Source organism: Thermomyces dupontii (genome assembly GCF_041956625.1).
Source record: "Thermomyces dupontii strain NRRL 2155 unplaced genomic scaffold VTN31scaffold_6, whole genome shotgun sequence".
NCBI classification, from domain to species: domain Eukaryota; kingdom Fungi; phylum Ascomycota; class Eurotiomycetes; order Eurotiales; family Trichocomaceae; genus Thermomyces; species Thermomyces dupontii.
In genome coordinates, this window is record NW_027192312.1 from 336,137 (window position 1) to 353,507 (window position 17,371).

A 17,371-nucleotide genomic window follows, 5' to 3' on the forward strand; every position below is an offset into this window, starting at 1 on the left:
GCAGGTTCCTTTTTTTTTTTTTTTGGAAAGATCGCGTACATGTCTGCTTGTACTGCTCTCACCGTTGTATCATGTTGGGAGGCTTCGTAATGAAAACGCTGATTGGACTCTTTGGAGTACTGCTGCTGTATTGAGTGGTGTGTCAATGTCCATTCTATTTAGGCGTCTAGTTTGAATACCAGCCATCTACGGAGTATACATTTCCTACGAACATATCTCCGCAAATTGAGACAGGTCAATCGTTGATGCCAATGACTTCAATGACTTCAGTCGACAGTTGCATAGTAGAGTTCCGTGCAATGTGATTGGTTGTCAAGCGTTGCTGAGTCAGAAGGTCACATGTCTTTCCTTTTCGTGGTTGGCGCGGGCTGGGGGTGCTCCGACCGGAGGCTGCCAATGTCTGCCTGAGGCCGCCAATCAAGCTTGACTGTAAACTGACTAATCAGATTATTAAGCGACGAGTCCAGCGTCGCCTCGCTCGACCTTTTTTTCTCCCTCCCAACCCATTTATTTAGACCTCGCGCGTCTCCCTTTATCCCCCTCGTCCTCGCCGGTCTCTACCCTTGTCTGACGTCGCTCTTTGAGCGCTAAGCGAGACTGCTGTTCTCTTACCCGTGTTGTATCGCGCAGCTTCACCGCTTTTCAGCGCCGTGGCGTGGCGAGGTGTTTTTTTCTTTGCCTGAGCTCCTAGAATATAGCCGGCGCGTCACGATCATCAACTTCTACGGCAGCGCTCTTTGCCACAAACTGCATTGATTTCTTGATTGCTTGCTCATTTTCGTTTTTTTATTTCCTTTCTCGGCATTATCCTTCTCGTCTATTCCGACAGCTCTACCGCCTTTTCGAGTCTAATTTGCTATCCGTTGCAACGCATCGTCGCGTACCCCAAATCCGTTAACCGAATGCATTAAGAAACTCATCAGCAACGATGTCGTTCGGTGGCTTTGGTGGCTTCGGTCAAAACAACCAGCAGCAGAGCTCGGGGTTCGGCTCTGGTGGTTTCGGAAGTTCAAACACTGGAGGTAGGTTTCCTCTTTCTTCGTTCGCATCGCCTAATTCCGTGGATGTTTCTCCCTCGTGTCGTGTGAGCTTCTGCGGCCTCGCTTCCTTGGACATTAGCTGCTCCAATACGACCGGGGACGAGTCTCGATCAGGTCCTGGTGTCCAAGCGGGGGCGGGTGGCAAGCTGGATGTTTTTTTGCTGGATGTTCGATTTCGCACCGCAAGTCGCACAATGGAACACACCCAGCTGTGATCAGTTGTCTGATAAGATAACGCTGTCTCCTGTCGCGTATAGGCTTTGGATCGACCGGTTTCGGTTCCAACACTGGAGGTGGTTTCGGTAATACCTCTAGCGGTTTTGGCTCCGGTATGTCTCGACCAACCGCCTATCTATTTTCTATTTTCTCTCTTGACATTTTCTATCCCTACTGGGCCGTCACACTGGTCAAAATGGGAATTGCTGGAGACGCATAATCGACAATCACCCCCCGGCTCTCCGGCAACCTTATCTTCCAGGCCGCTGAATATGCGCTTTGGAGCAGCCGTTCCTAGGGATGCGAGGAACAGCGGGAGCTCTTACGCGGCCGGGGCCTTTGCTTAATATTACGTTATGATATGGGCAAATAAATGCTGACAACCTGCTTTAGGATTCGGATCAAATCAAACATCGTTGTTTGGCAATAATCAGAATCGGACCGGTTTCGGCTCGACTTCGACGAGCGGGGGCAGTTTGTTCGGGGGTAATACTGCAACTTCTGGAGGGTCCGGGTTTGGAGGCTTCGGCTCGGGCGGCTTTGGCAGCTCCAACACGGGCGGTGGTTTCGGGAGCAAGCCGAGCGGCTTTGGAACCGGTACTGGTACTGGCTTCGGCTCGGGAACTGGTTTCGGGTCCTCTGGGACGACTGGTTTCGGCGGCTCGGGAACCGCTTTCAGCAATGCCATTCCCCAGTCAGACGGCACTGCTAGCACCCCCTTCAATCCCGTAAGCGAGAAAGATGCCGGCTCCACCGTGACCAGTGTATACCAGAGTATTTCGTACATGCAGCCGTACCAGCGCTACTCCTTCGAAGAGCTGCGCCTTGGTGACTACAATCATGGTCGCCGATTTGGCAATGCTAGCGGACAGCCCGGCGCGTTCGGAAGTTCTGCGTTCGGTAGCACTGGATTCGGTACTAGCTCTGGCTTTGGTTCGGGCGGCTTCGGCACTACATCTAGTGCGGCATCTGGTTTCGGTACCCAGCAGCAAACAACCGGGGGTTTCGGCTCGACCTCGACTTCGACCTCATTGTTCGGACAGAACAAGCCTGCCACCTCCGTTTTCGGCAGCACGTCCACGAGCACCCAGCCGAGCCTGTTCGGCGGAAACACCGCTACGTCCGGCGGTTTCGGCAGCAACACCGGCACCGGTGGCTTCGGGTCGGGAACTTCGCTGTTTGGCAACAATCAACAGCAACAGCAGAACAAGGGTTTGTTCGGTAGCGGCACGACGGGTGGTTTTGGTTCTGGTGGGTTCGGCACCAACACCAGCACCGGTACCAGCGGATTTGGAACGACGTCCACTTCAACGCCCTTCGGCCAGCAGCAACAGCAAACCGGTGGATTCGGTGGCTTTGGCACCCAGAATCAAAACCAGAACCAGAATAAGCCTTTGTTTGGCGGTACCGGCACGCAACAACAGACGGGAGGCGGCCTTTTTGGCAGCACCAACACTGGCGGCTCCCTCTTTGGCCAGAACAACCAGCAACAGCAAAATCAGCAGCAAGGCACCGGGTCGATTTTCGGCGGGCAGCAGCAGCAGCAAAAGCCCGGTGGATTGTTTGGTGGCCTGGGCTCGACCAACACCACGACGGGCACGTCTACTTTTGGTGGCTTCGGCACTCAGAGCAATCAGACTGGAACCACGAGCCTCTTTGGCAACACGCAAAATCAACAACAGCAACAACAGCAGCAGAAGCCGAGCTTGTTCGGTGGCGGTTCGCTGTTCGGGTCCAGCACCACGAATCAAACCGGCACTGGGTCGCTCTTTGGTGGTCAGAACCAGCAGCAGCAAGGCGGCGGTCTTGGCGGCGGCAGCCTTTTCGGGTCCCTTCAGCAGAATCAGCAGCAGCAAACGCAGCCCCAGCAGCAGCAGGCGCAACAGCAGCAGCCGGCTCCTGGGAGCTTCCAGGCGTCTTTGCTGGAAGGCAATCCCTACGGCAGTCAGTCCATCTTCTCTGGGCTGCCGGCTCCAAACGCACCCAGTCCCGGTCCGTTGGCCACGCCGCTGTCTGCAAGCCTGAAGCAGAAGCAGCGTACGCCGTTGCCCATCCACAAAATCACGCCCAATGCCGCCAACCGTCTCATCACCCCGCCTCGCCGTCAGGGATACGGTTTCTCGTACTCAACCTACGGCACCCCCGCCAGTGCGTCAAGCGTGTCCTCATTGAACGGAAGCCTTTTGGGTGCCAGCACGCTGCGCGGTGGAAGTGCGACCGGCAGCTTTGGGCGCAGCTTCGGCAAGAGTTTCTCCACCAGCAATCTGCGCAAATCGTTTGAGCCCGAGAGCGATAGTGTTCTCGCTCCCGGCGCGCTGAGCAACTCATCGCGATACAACGGCAGCAACCTGAAACGCCTGACTATCGATCGTAGTCTGCGGACGGACCTTTTCCAGCGACCGTCCGCCTCACCTGCCGCCATCACGAACGGCGAGGAGTCGTCGCAGACGCCTGATAAGTCGAAAAAACGCGTCAGCTTTGATTCCTCCACCAACGGCGCGCTTGTCCGGACTGAGAGCGAGAGTCCGACGCCCACGGCGGAGGAGCTGGGCTTCTTGCGATCCATCCGGAAGGGAGGAGGAGAGACGCCCAAGACGCCCAACGGAGTCAATGGCACGGCTCAGTCGGAGATGGAGCAAGTCCGGGGCAACGAACTGGCCACTGTCCCCGAGAACGGCGAAGCGACTCCGAATGGTGTCGAGAGCCCACCCGTGGTCCCCTCGAAAGACCCCCAGCCGGGCGAATACTGGATGAAGCCGTCGCGTGCCGAGCTGGCGAAACTCAGCCGCGAGCAGTTGAAGCGCGTGGAGGGCTTCACCGTGGGCCGTCACTCATGCGGCCAAGTCACGTTTGACCAGCCGGTGGACCTGACCACAGTCGACTTGGACAAGATTCTGGGCGGAATCGTGCAGATCTCGGTGCGATCCATTACCGTCTACCCCGACGAGGCGCAAAAGCCACCGCTTGGCAAGGGTCTCAACGTCCCTTCGACGCTGCGGATCGAGAACTCTTGGCCGCGGGGCCGTGACCGGAAGGCGCCGACCAACGTGACCAGCGGCCCTCTGTTTGACAAGCACATTGACCGTCTCCGCAAGGTCACTAACACTGAGTTCGTGAGCTACGAGAAGCAGACGGGCGTCTGGACTTTCCGCGTTCCCCACTTCACGACGTACGGGCTGGACTATGAAGACGAAGAAGGTGAGAGCATGAATCAAAGCACGCTGAGTGCGGGTCCTGACACTCCGACTCCCAAGCCTGAGCTCTCCGGTCGCCAATCTTCCGATAACACGTTCACGTCCGATCTGGACGTGAGCTTCTCGATAGAAGATTCGTTCGTCGGGTCCACGGCCGGGGTGGAGGACGACACGTTTGAGTTCAAGAAACGCAAGATTCAAGTGCCCGGTGCGATCGAGGATGAAGACATGGGGTCTGCGGATGAGGCGGAAGAGCAAGGGTCTTTTTTAGAGGATGGCTCCGCGGGTTCAACTGAACGTGGCGGTGAGACGGAGAGCCAGTCGGAAGTTGGACCGGATGAGGACACGGAAATGGAGATTGCGGGCTCCTTTCCGACCGCTCCTCGTCCCACCGTGGAGCAGGACGACCGTACCCGCAGTGCGCTCAACTCTCGGCGTTTTGGCACGCCCACCAAGCCGCGCCTGGACCTCAGCGGTGATTGGGCGGAGCAGCTGCAGCGCACCATCAGCCCGAGGAAACAAGACCGGGACGCCTTGCGTCAAAGGCAGGCCGAGGTGTTTGCCGACCGCGAGGAAGAGGAAGAGGACGATGGCCAACAACGCCCTACGTCCGCACGCGGCCCAAAGACGTTTACGACCAGCATTGACTTGATGAATTCCTTGTTTTCGCAGTCGCCCGCGAAGGTTGGGAAGTCGCCGAAGAAGGGACAGAGAAAGGATCTCGAGGTTTGTTCCCCTACAAACGTGTTGTCTACTGCCTGTATCTAGGTTTTATTTTCTTTTTTTCTTCACTTAGGCTAGCACCTGAAATTGAACGAGTTCTGAGCTAAACAATGTGGTTCTTACAGTGGCCGTATTCGAAGACGCCCAAGACGTTCGCTAGTAGCACCAACCAATTGAGCGGAAATGACGCCATCTTTCACCAGACTCGCAAGCCTCGATGGGGACCGGCCGATTCACTGATCACGATTAATGAAGACCCTATGAGTCGGCGTGAGGTATCTGATGGACCGTGGGAGAAGCGTACCGTGTATGATGAAGTTGATGTGCGCGAATTTGGCACAAAGCCAGAGTCAACCGATATCCTGGAAGCTCATCGGCGGCAGACCGTCGTCCGTGTCGTCGATGGGGTGCCGTATGCACGCTACTCCAAGCCAGATTTCCGGTCGTTCATCCAGCTTGCCAACGGACCGACCGCAAAAGTTGAGAACGAGCGCCGGACCTGGCAACTAGTCGAGCTGTTGTTCAACGATGACGTCGAGGATGACATCTCGGCCGGCGTGCCCGCTGCGCTGCGGAAGAAGTTACTCCACCGGATCAAGAAGGATCGCCTGAGTCGGCTCCTGGAAGGTATCATCCGGCAGAAGCATGCACAGGCGCTGGAGGATACGATCACTGCGGAGGAACGTGCATTCCTTTTGCTGACATTTCATCGAACGGAGGATGCGTGCAAGACCCTGATGGAAAGTGGCAACCTGCACCTGGCCACGTTGATTGCGCAGATTGGCCGCGACGAGACCACGCGCCAGGACATGCGGGGGCAGATTGATTTGTGGCAGGAGCACAAAGTGTATTCGGAGATCAGTGAGCCTATTCGAGCGCTGTACGAGCTTCTCGCGGGCAATGCGTTGCGCAGCGAGGGACGTCCGACTGGTGCGGTGGAGGATCGGGCGTCGACTTTCAGCCTGTCGGAGCGATTCAATCTGGATTGGTTCCAGGCCTTTGGGCTGCGGCTGTGGTACGGCATTTCGGACAACATGCCCATCGAGGCGGCGGTCAAGAAGTTCGCAGAGGACTTGGCTACGGGAGATGAGCCGGCGTATCCCTTCCCGCCGCACTTGGAGGCGGACCGCGCGACGCTGCGTGGGAATGCGAATGCGCGGGAGCGCGAGTCGCCGCTGTGGGTGCTGCTCAAAGTGTATGCGGCGAGCATGAACGCCGGGTCCAAGGTTGAGTTCCCGGGCGCGTTGCTCCCGGAGGCGGTGAGTGGCGACCGTCTCTCAAGCCGGCTGTCGTTCCAGCTGCACCAGGTGCTCACCGCGATCGCTGGTGACGCCGTCTCGGTCGACCCGGCACGGGCGGACCAGCTGACGTGGAACTACGCGTGGGAGCTGATCGGGCAGGGCCAAATGGAGCCTGCGCTATTCGTGTTGCTGCACCTGTCGCGGGCCGTTGACCGGGAGCGCGGCATCAAGGAAGCACTGGCGCACTTCGCCGCGCAGCTTCCAGAACCCCAAACGGCGGACGGCACGCAGGCAGACGCGACCTGGGAGTTCCTGGTCCGCGACCTGCAGATCCCCGAGGCCTGGATCTGGGTGGCCAAGGCTCTGCGGGCGCGGGCGGACGGCGACGCCGCGCACGAAGTGGACTATCTCATCCGCGCAAGGAACTGGAACGAGGCGCACGGCACGTTCTGCCGCACGGTGGCGCCGCGGACGGTGCTGGAGCAGGACTACGCCACGCTGCGGCAGCTGCTTGCCGGGTTTGGCGACGCGCCGGAACGCAAGGTCCGCGGATGGGCCAACGGCGGCGCCATCTACGTGGACTTTCTGCGTCTTGTCTCTGCCTTCAAACCCAGCGGCAATGGCAGCAACGGCAGCAGCAGCAGCAGTACCGACCGCCGGCGCGAACGCGCCAGTCTGCGTCGTCTCGTGCACGCGTTGGCCGCCGTCGGCGAGCGGATCAAGCAGCAATCAGCCACGGACACGGAGGGCTTGTACGAGCGGGTGGCGTTCCTGGAGATGAGTCGAATGGTGGCGCAGTGGTGTGCAAGTGAGGAGGAACCCGTAAGTTCATCGATGCATCCCGGCACAAGAAAAAAGAAGAACACACGTTATTTACTAATATGCTTTTTTTTTATTAGGGTATCGAACTATCCTCCATCCTGAACCTACCATTGACGGGCGATGCGCGTGTCGCGCAAACGGCGGCGATTAGACGGCAGTATTATCAGATTGTTATGGCGGGGGCGTCTTAGTTAGCTACCTAAGTATTGACTACTTTGTGGATTGAGTGCATGATTGAGAATGTGCGATTGATTGATTCGTTTTTTCGTTTTGTTTGCTTTGCTAGCGTTGAATGGACAACAATTGCTTTTCTTTACTTCATTGTATTTCCCGAGTACAGTAGTAAAGAGAAAGGAAATGAAATCGACTGTACAATGACAAAACTCTTTTTTAGTACAGTAAGGTACATACATAATTCTCTAGAATCAAGGAACGAACGAACGAAAAAAATAAAAACTACTGCCCCGGAGCAATCAACTTCCCCTCATCCCTCGAACCCGGCGCCCACCCACCGGCAAACGCCTGCTTGCCACCATGCTCCTCCTCATACTTCTTAATCCTGGCTTCCAGTTCCGGACGGAAATGGCGGATGAGGCCCTGGATCGGCCAGGCGAACGCCTCGCCCAGCGCGCAGATGGTGTGGCCCTCGACCTGCTTGGTGAGTTCCTGCAGCATGTCGATTTCGCGGGAGCGGGCCTGGCCTTTCTCGAGCCGGGCCATGATCTGCTGGGTCCATTTGCTGCCCTCGCGGCAAGGGGTGCACTGGCCGCAGCTCTCGTGGCGGTAGAATTGGGAGAGGCGGGAGATGGCGCGGACCACGTCGGTGGACTTGTCCATGACGATGACGGCGGCGGTGCCCAGGCCGCTCTGCACGTCCTTGAGCGCGTCGAAATCCATCAGCACGTCATCGCAGATGTGCTTGGGAAGGATCGGGGTTGAGGACCCGCCGGGGATGACCGCCAGCAGGTTGTCCCAGCCGCCGCGCACGCCGCCGCAGTGCCGCTCGATCAGCTCTCGCAGCGGGATCGACATCTCCTCCTCGACGGTGCATGGGTTGTTGACGTGGCCCGAGATGCAGAAGAGCTTGGTGCCCGAGTTGCGCTCCCGCCCGAAGCTCGCGAACCAGCTCGCGCCGCGCCGCATGATCGTCGGGACAACAGCCACCGTCTCCACGTTCGTCACCGTGCTGGGGCACCCGAACAGGCCGACGGCCGCAGGGAACGGCGGCTTCAACCGCGGCTTGCCGGCCTTGCCCTCCAGCGACTCGATCAGCGATGTCTCCTCTCCGCAGACGTATGCACCCGCACCCCGGTGCAGGTACACGTCAAAGTCGTACCCAGACCCGCACGCGTTCTTCCCGATCAGCCCGGCCTGGTACGCCTCGTTGATCGCCCGCTGCAAAACGGTCGCCTCGTGGTAGAATTCTCCGCGGATGTAGATGTACGCCGCGTTGGCGTTCATCGCCCGCCCGACGACCAGACATCCCTCAATCAGCTTATGCGGGTCCTTGCGCATGATTTCTCGGTCCTTGCACGTGCCCGGCTCGCCCTCGTCTGCGTTGACCACGAGGTACCGCGGCCGTGGGTCCTTGTCCCAGTCTTTGAAGTTCATAAACGACTACCCTTGTTGGTTATTCTTTAAAAAGGCCATGTAACAAATGCGGAGAGAACACTCACGTATTTCAGGCCAGAGGGGAAACCAGCACCTCCTCGCCCACGGAGCCCAGAGGCCTTGATCTCAGAAATGAGCTACACAGTATTTAATGTCAGTCCTAAACGTCCGAGGTGAACCATGCCGACGTATTACCCACCCAATCATGCCCCTTCAGAATAATATCCTTGGTCCGATACCAATCGCCATACTTCATGGCCGTCTTCAAGTCTGGCTCATGATGCCCGTAGAGATTGGTGAAGATGCGGTCCTGGTCTCTGAGTCCACCGTACGACCGCTTCTTGGGCGCGGCACCATCCTGCACGGTAGCGAAGGAGCGGGTGGTCTGGCGGGCGGCGGCGGCGGTCGGTGCGAAGGCCCGCGACGACAATTGCACCAAAGACGGTGCCGACGAAACCGTCGCTCGCGATATCATTTTGAGATCGAACGGCGCTCAACAGGAGCGAACGGTGAGAACGGTGCGAGAAGTCGCTCGACAGAACTGTTGAAATGGATTATTGGCGCTGGGCCGTTCCCGACGAGGACTTTCCGGGCTGGATGATTTTGGTGCCGCGCTGATTGGTTGGATTCTAGTCACGTGATAAATGAATTATGTAAGAGGTTCTTGGCATGGCAAAAGATCGGCTTGGCATGATGAACTTTCCTGGCTTCAGCCAATCACATACCTAGGTAGTTACTTTCCGTACAATGAGAAAGGAACATGCAGGAAATGCTCTTTGAAAGATCTGTTCACCATTTCACAAGTAATCTGCTCACCATGCGATAGCAAGAAATGGCAGAAACAGACAGATCCGGTTCGGCGGACCCGGCGCCGGTAGCGGCGGATCCGGAGAAGCAGCAGCAACAACAGCAAGCAAGTCCTTCCTGTGCCGCCTGCGATGGACCTGGGCCGCAGTCCGCGTTCAAGAAGCTCGGCCTGCTCGACCGTTTCCTCGCGGTATGGATTCTTCTGGCCATGGCGATTGGCATCATCTTGGGCAACTTCGTTCCCGAGATGCAGCGCGCGCTGGACCGGGGGAAATTGGTGGGTGTATCGGTTCCTATTGGTGGGTGGAATCCCTCGTTCATGACGGCCATGATTGCTGATGGGATTTTTCCCAGCGATCGGCCTTTTGGTCATGATGTATCCAATTCTCTGCAAGGTGCGGTATGAGTCCTTGCATGAGATCTTTCGATTTCGGCGCGTGTGGGTGCAGATTGGGTTCAGTCTTGTGGTGAACTGGATCGTTGCGCCGCTCTTCATGGTACCCCTCTTCCTCCTGCTTGTAGAGATCTTTTTTTCTTTTCTTTCTCTGACATTTATTGTTCAGCTCGCATTGGCATGGGCGTTTCTCCCCGATGAGCCAGAACTACGAGCCGGTCTCATTATCGTCGGGCTAGCTCGGTGCATTGCCATGGTAAATCCTCCCACAATCACACATTGATCAAAACCCCAAGCTAAAACGAACCTGACAAGGTCCTCATCTGGACCGGTCTCGCCGGCGGCGACAACGAATACTGCGCGATCCTCGTCGCCATCAACTCTCTCCTGCAAATGGTCCTCTTCGCGCCCCTGGCCGTCCTCTTCCTGGACGTCATCAGCGGCGACCACTCCCCCGGCTTCTCCTACGCCCTCGTCGCCAAAAGCGTCGGCGTCTTCCTGGGGATCCCCATGGGCGCCGCGGTCGTCACCCGCGTGGTACTGCGGCACCCTCGCACCCTCGGCCCGCGGTTCTACGACCGTCGCTTCATCCCACTCATCAGCCCGCTCTCCCTCATCGGGCTATTGTTCACCATCATTGTGCTCTTCGCCGCACAGGGCAGACAGGTTGTTCACCAGATTGTCTCCGTCGTGCGCGTCGCGGCGCCGCTCGTCGTCTATTTCACCGTTATTTTCGCCGTCACACTGCTCGTGACGTACCGGTTAGGGTTCGACTACCCCGTTGCTGCGACGCAGAGCTTCACCGCCGCCAGTAACAATTTCGAGTTGGCCATTGCGGTGGCGATCGCGACATTTGGCGAGAATAGTGATCAGGCGTTGGCGGCGACGGTGGGTCCGCTGATCGAGGTACCGACCCTACTGGGGTTGGTCTTTGTTGCAAGGTTTGTGGCGAGGAGGGTTGGTTGGAAGGAGGGCTTGGTTCTGTGAATAGGTAGGTAGTACTTTCGGTATATTGTTCTGATTTCTTGTGTATATAGACATGGGTATGAGGGAATAGAATATAGATGCTTGTCTGGGTCTCGCATTTGCTTTGCACAAGTTACGACATAGCCTTTTTTTTTAATCATTATTTTTCTTCCTCCATTCAACCATTCATATTTCCCAGACATTCATTGCATCAGCTATTGTACATAGTGCATGCATGCAAAGATAGAACCGCAGCGACAGGCATGGTATCAGGCAATATATATGGCGTTGCAGATCCCACCAAAGCCATCATCGTCATCATCATCATCAGCATCATCCCACCTACAACAAAAGCGAGAAGGACAAAAACGCAATTGGTTTCAAAAAAGAATGCTCATGCTGGTTGGTAGGCAAGACCGGTTGTCAGAGTCATACACCTTGGGAGGAGGAAGAAACGCTCGGTGTCTTCTTCCCCGGCACTTGAATCTCCACCAGCCCTTCCTCTTCTTCCCCATCGCTGCTATCCTCGGCCTCATCGTCGAGGAAGGAATGGCTCGAGTCCTTGCCAAAGGACCGTCCCAGTCCTCCGTATCTTCCCGGCCCGAAGAAGCTCGAGTACCCGAGAGACTCGTTGATGATGGCTTCCTCCTCCTCGTCGGAGTCCATCACCTCGGATCCCATGCTGGGGCTGACCATCTCACCCATCTCCTCGTCGTCGTCGTCAACTTCCAGGGGAATCCGCTCTTTGCGTGGCTTCGTTTGCGGGATTTCGTGGCCCGCACTGTCGGAGGAGTTGTTGGACGGTGACTCCGGCGGGGTGAACCCCGTTCGCGGGAACGTGGGCGACGACGCCGCGTCGGGACCGAAATCCGTTGATGGGAAGCTTGGCGACGAATCACCCTCGTCCTCAATCCCGGCAATGATGAAAGGATTCGATTGCCATTGTTCATCATCACCCTGCCCTTGGCTCGCGGAGTTTTGCTGTGATGTCTCCGCCTGCGACTGATGAAGTGCCAGGCGAGCAGCCAGCTGCCGGCGGGCGCGCGAAGGCCCGCTCGCGGGGGGTGGCGGTAAGATTGGGATGGCCTGGCTTGCATTGTCATCCTATACCAAGCACCGTCAATATTTGCGCGGAGGAACGCAGCGAGATAATTGTCACTCACATTATCCGAACCGCCTTCTGCGGTATTTTCATTCGCGGCTCTGGCTTCTTCTTCATCATGATCTTCCATATCTTCATCCTCGTCATCACTTGAGCTCCCAAATCCACTCAAAAGGGAGTTGCCGCCACCGGATCCAAATGCGCCGCTGGACACACTACCATAGTTCATATAGTCAAAGCCCTCAAAACCCCCTCCGTTACCACCATTCAGTCCCGCGTTTGCGAGTGCGGTCGAGCCGGTCAGGCCTTGCGATGTGCTCAGACCCGAATCTCGATCCGGCCGCTCTCCGCCGAGAACAGCGTTATCTCGTTCGCGAGTCTCCGACAAAGTGTGCTCGACATAGTGAACCCAGTCCGGCTGGAGAACCCTATCCATGACCGCCTGCGATAAGACCTCGGGGGGATGGCGGCCGGTGAACTTGACGACTTCCTCCGCGATGAGCGTCAGATGGCCCATGTAACCAAGTCGCATATTTTTGTTAGTTTGCGCTTCATCACTCCGTCGTTGGCCCTCCACGATTTGCTCTGTTATTCTGCCCGTGACGAATACGTCAATGGCCAGAGACCGGTTGAAGCCCCGGTCGACAGGGCCATTGAACACTTGCTGCACAACATCATACACAACATTGTGGAGAAAGTTGTTCCATGGGAAACGGAAGAAGAAGTCCTTTAACCATAGTTGTCAGTCTCAGTATACAGATGCATCCTTAAGAACACTCACCAGGATCGTAGGAACAACTTTGTGCTCTATGAACATGATCTTCAAAAAATCGCCGACTACCGGCTCCCCATTGGCCTCATACGGGATCTCAGGCGTAAACTCGCCAACAGCGGGCACTTCAGATCCCTCGGCCGACGGCACATTGCCCGAGTCCTGCGGAACTTGCTCCGTAGGGATCGATTGTTGAGAGCCCACAGTCTCACCAGATGCGGGGACAGGGGAAGGACCGACTTCAGGACGTAGCGATTCAGCACGAACATCTGCGTGTGGCGAATTCTGACTCCGAGTGCCCTGTTCGTCATTGTTGATTTTGATCTGACCGACTTTGTCGGTCAATGCGGATGCCGCATGGGTGATCGTATCTGAGGATTGTGGAGTTGCAGCTCCACCGGAAGCGGTCGGCTCTGCTCCTTCGGTGGTCGACGAGGCTGGAGAATTCTGTTTATGTTGCTTCGATGGTTCGCCAGTTGGAACATTGACAGGTTCCTCTTGTCGTGCTGCCACCTCCGCGGCTGGCTCAGCGTTCGTGGCACCCACGAGAATCCCAGACGAGCCAACATCCTCAAACCCATCATCGTCGCCAGCAGCACCGTGCGCTCGTGCTTGATTCTGGCCATTTTCAAAACCGGCGGATCCGCCGAGATCAATGCCGGACTCATCCTGTGGAGCGCCGAGAGCGCTTTCGGCTTGCAGCCGTTCACGCTCAGCATCCCGCCTGCGAATGTACTCCTCGCTCCCAACCTCGTTCAACAGACGCATATTACTGCAGTGCAGAAGCTCTGCCAAAAGTTCGCACGTCTTGAATCGATCGAAACTCAGCGGCTCGATCTTAGTGCCCCAAGTGGAGTTGAAAGTTGGGCGGTCAACGAGTTTGACCTTGCCATTCTCGACGACGGAATGTTTGGAACTCAGCATGAGAGCCATGAAATCAGGAATGCGCTCCGAGAATTTCCGTAGCAGCGTTCCCAGATAGATCGGATCATATGGGGTAGGAGGCGCGTCGGGCCCGCCGACGTTCTCCGGGTCATAGTCCGAGTTGTTCTTCCGAATCACCTCAATGACGATGCCCACGCCGACAGTCAGTGAATTGCCTCCCTGTAGCATGTACCCTATCAGCTGCTCGACGCACGCAGCCGATACCAGCTGCCGCGTGAGATTGTTCGGTCCGATGCAGGTTTCATCGTTCTGGGTAGCATTGGCGGAAATGGTGATGATGGCTTTGAGAAAGTCGCCGGCGGAAGTTTGCACCGATGCTGGATGCTCCGGCGCGAGGTAGGACAAGAGAATTGGTATTAAATTCTCCTTCTTCAGCCACTGCAATGCAAGGGGTCAGCGGGTCCTGAGAGTCGCCATGTCCAAGAAACTTACGTCTACAATGCCCTGACCACCTTCGACTTTCTCAAGGGTGATAATTTTCAAGAGTAAGTCCATGATCATAGGGTTGTCGACATGCTGGAGGATGGCCGGGACAATGCCGTCCAAGGACTTGAAGAAATCCAGCATTTCTTTAGTCTTCTTCTCAAAGAGGACCTCGTTTACTTTCGTAAAGTAGCCAGACTGACGGGAATTCAACGGAGCCGGCCGTCGCACAAAGCTCCAGAAATTGCGGAGATCGTCCTGGTTGAGCAAGATGGATTCGATGATGGACCAGGTCTCGGAGGACAGGATTTCGCAGGCAACATATGCATAGGTTGACCGCTGCTCCTCGGCCTTTTCTTTGTCTTCCGGCTTCAGGATCTCCTCCGGCTGCTCTCCTTCAGCTTTCACTGAGCCAGATGTTTCCGTAAAGGCCTTTCCCTGGTCCTCTTCTTCGTCCTCAAACTCATTCTCGTCAAATAGCGGCGGAGCAATCACATATTCCATCAATCGTTTCAGAATGTGATCCTCCCGAAGAAACTCAATGAGTTTTGTATTATGCTGGCCGAGTTCCGAGATGAGCTCGGGCTCGTTCAGTAGTTCCTCTAAGGTGACATCGGGCTTCTCAAGGAGAGTATCGATCGTCGAGATATTTGCGTAACCTCCGAAGCGCCAGAACATGATGAATCAACCGAGTGAGAATTGCGATATGAACAAATCATGGACGTGCGACAGGAACGGGTATCGCTATAGGGGCGTGGTCTCGTGTCTTAATAGCAGCAGCAAGAAAAGAATGGTCGTGTCACCGCTGTCTATTAAAAGTTCGGAGAGAAGGAAGCAGTACAAGGCATGCGTGAGCCGTGACCAAGGTCGGATTGTGTCGTATTGCTTCGTGAGCTCGTCTTCTCTATCAGCAGCTAAAAGCAACATGCGAGGACCGTCCGGGCAACTGCGCGCTGCTACCCCGTTGGAACCGATCAGTTCAAGAGATACAGCGACCGAATGACCAACATCGGAAAAGAATGACGACAAAAAAGCGGAGAATGGAAGATAGAAGAGCAAATTATCGTACCGTCGGAGGAGGAAGGACCCAGTCACACCGCAGGCTTCGCAGCCGAATCTGGACCCAGAGCTACGATCGGCCAGCCCGGCGCGGAACCGACGGAATCCGTAAATTGATCCTCGGCGCAGCGCAAAGGGGGATAAGCGAAGGAAAACGCCGAGAATCGACAGTTCCCTCACAGGTGGGCGAAGGATTGAAGGAGCCCCTTGACTTGCCCGGTGTTTGCCTCTGGGAGGAAGAAAAATACCACCACGCAGCCGAGAATGACGAAAAAAAAAAAAAATCAAAAGAGCGCTGGAGACAAGGAGGAACCGGAAGAGGATCTCACCGGGCGATCGGGGAGAACGTCGATCGATGGTGAATCAAGTCGGAGGGGAAAGCGGGCGATGGGGAAAAAGGGAGTACCCGGCGGAGGAGTCAGCAGGGGAAATCGTCGATGCGGGGGAACCGCGATTGGAGTTGGTCAGAGAACTGATTCAGAAGAACAGTTTGAGCTGGCAGAACGCATTGTGCGATAAGAAATGCTCCGGATATTAGAGCCGGAAAGGGACGGAGTTGCAGAGTGTCTGGACGTCACAGACTGTGGTCCCTGACTGACTCGTTTGCGGCTAGCGCGCTCCCAATTGGTTTGGAATCCGTCAACTGGTTTAATGAAGTGAACACGCTGTTATCACTATGGAAGCGCAGGTTTCTGCATAACCTAACCTAGATTTCTGGTCGGACAGCCGCTACTCGCTAATAGTAATCTCGGAGATTTCGGTGCCCACTGCTGTTGGTGGACGTCATGGTCCCCTCGATCTGCTCGGGGTAATGTACTACTATTTTTGCGAGTCGTCCTCAACCTGCCCTAGAAAACGATCTGGAACGTAGTAGTCATATTCCTCTGGGTCTCGCATTTGCTTTGCACAAGTTACGACATAGCCTTTTTTTTTAATCATTATTTTTCTTCCTCCATTCAACCATTCATATTTCCCAGACATTCATTGCATCAGCTATTGTACATAGTGCATGCATGCAAAGATAGAACCGCAGCGACAGGCATGGTATCAGGCAATATATATGGCGTTGCAGATCCCACCAAAGCCATCATCGTCATCATCATCATCAGCATCATCCCACCTACAACAAAAGCGAGAAGGACAAAAACGCAATTGGTTTCAAAAAAGAATGCTCATGCTGGTTGGTAGGCAAGACCGGTTGTCAGAGTCATACACCTTGGGAGGAGGAAGAAACGCTCGGTGTCTTCTTCCCCGGCACTTGAATCTCCACCAGCCCTTCCTCTTCTTCCCCATCGCTGCTTACTCCAAGCCAGATTTCCGGTCGTTCATCCAGCTTGCCAACGGACCGACCGCAAAAGTTGAGAACGAGCGCCGGACCTGGCAACTAGTCGAGCTGTTGTTCAACGATGACGTCGAGGATGACATCTCGGCCGGCGTGCCCGCTGCGCTGCGGAAGAAGTTACTCCACCGGATCAAGAAGGATCGCCTGAGTCGGCTCCTGGAAGGTATCGTTCGGCTCTGGTGGTTTCGGAAGTTCAAACACTGGAGGTAGGTTTCCTCTTTCTTCGTTCGCATCGCCTAATTCCGTGGATGTTTCTCCCTCGTGTCGTGTGAGCTTCTGCGGCCTCGCTTCCTTGGACATTAGCTGCTCCAATACGACCGGGGACGAGTCTCGATCAGGTCCTGGTGTCCAAGCGGGGGCGGGTGGCAAGCTGGATGTTTTTTTGCTGGATGTTCGATTTCGCACCGCAAGTCGCACAATGGAACACACCCAGCTGTGATCAGTTGTCTGATAAGATAACGCTGTCTCCTGTCGCGTATAGGCTTTGGATCGACCGGTTTCGGTTCCAACACTGGAGGTGGTTTCTTAGCGAGCTTTCTCCCACCCCGAGGCTGGCCGACTGCCCCGCTCCTCCAAAGTCCAAACCCCAAGCTGAACGCGAAGGCCCTCCCCTGGCTGGGGTTCCCTTGCCAACGCCCACGGGGAAAAATTCGACTTGATTGATCGAGTCGCATGGAGAGGCTTCGTCCACTCGTTCATTGTGGGCATCTGTCA

At 55.9% G+C, this 17,371-nt stretch overlaps 5 protein-coding genes across 5 annotated transcripts; 3 read left to right on the plus strand and 2 right to left on the minus strand.

The window, feature by feature from the left end:
* Positions 1-928: 928 nt before the first annotated feature.
* Positions 929-7,427, plus strand: VTN31DRAFT_5969 (uncharacterized protein; the record flags this gene model as incomplete). Its single annotated transcript, XM_069406526.1, has 4 exons — positions 929-1,022; positions 1,650-5,176; positions 5,299-7,236; positions 7,314-7,427. 4 exons carry the CDS (start codon positions 929-931, stop codon positions 7,425-7,427), a joined length of 5,673 nt encoding a protein of 1,890 aa, XP_069259051.1.
* A 265-nt stretch (positions 7,428-7,692) lies between these two features.
* Positions 7,693-9,322, minus strand: VTN31DRAFT_5970 (uncharacterized protein; the record flags this gene model as incomplete). Its single annotated transcript, XM_069406528.1, has 3 exons — positions 7,693-8,853; positions 8,913-8,984; positions 9,047-9,322. The coding sequence occupies 3 exons, from the start codon at positions 9,320-9,322 to the stop codon at positions 7,693-7,695; spliced, it is 1,509 nt and encodes a 502-aa protein (XP_069259052.1).
* Positions 9,323-9,679: 357 nt separating this feature from the next.
* On the plus strand, positions 9,680-11,035 carry VTN31DRAFT_5971 (uncharacterized protein; the record flags this gene model as incomplete). Its single annotated transcript, XM_069406529.1, has 4 exons — positions 9,680-9,953; positions 10,009-10,151; positions 10,218-10,304; positions 10,364-11,035. 4 exons carry the CDS (start codon positions 9,680-9,682, stop codon positions 11,033-11,035), a joined length of 1,176 nt encoding a protein of 391 aa, XP_069259053.1.
* A 408-nt stretch (positions 11,036-11,443) lies between these two features.
* On the minus strand, positions 11,444-14,934 carry VTN31DRAFT_5972 (uncharacterized protein; the record flags this gene model as incomplete). Its single annotated transcript, XM_069406530.1, has 4 exons — positions 11,444-12,118; positions 12,178-12,843; positions 12,898-14,211; positions 14,266-14,934. The coding sequence occupies 4 exons, from the start codon at positions 14,932-14,934 to the stop codon at positions 11,444-11,446; spliced, it is 3,324 nt and encodes a 1,107-aa protein (XP_069259054.1).
* Positions 14,935-16,483: 1,549 nt separating this feature from the next.
* Positions 16,484-17,316, plus strand: VTN31DRAFT_5973 (uncharacterized protein; the record flags this gene model as incomplete). The annotated part of the gene is made up of 2 exons (XM_069406531.1): positions 16,484-16,863; positions 17,139-17,316. 2 exons carry the CDS (start codon positions 16,484-16,486, stop codon positions 17,314-17,316), a joined length of 558 nt encoding a protein of 185 aa, XP_069259055.1.
* Positions 17,317-17,371: the final 55 nt, after the last annotated feature.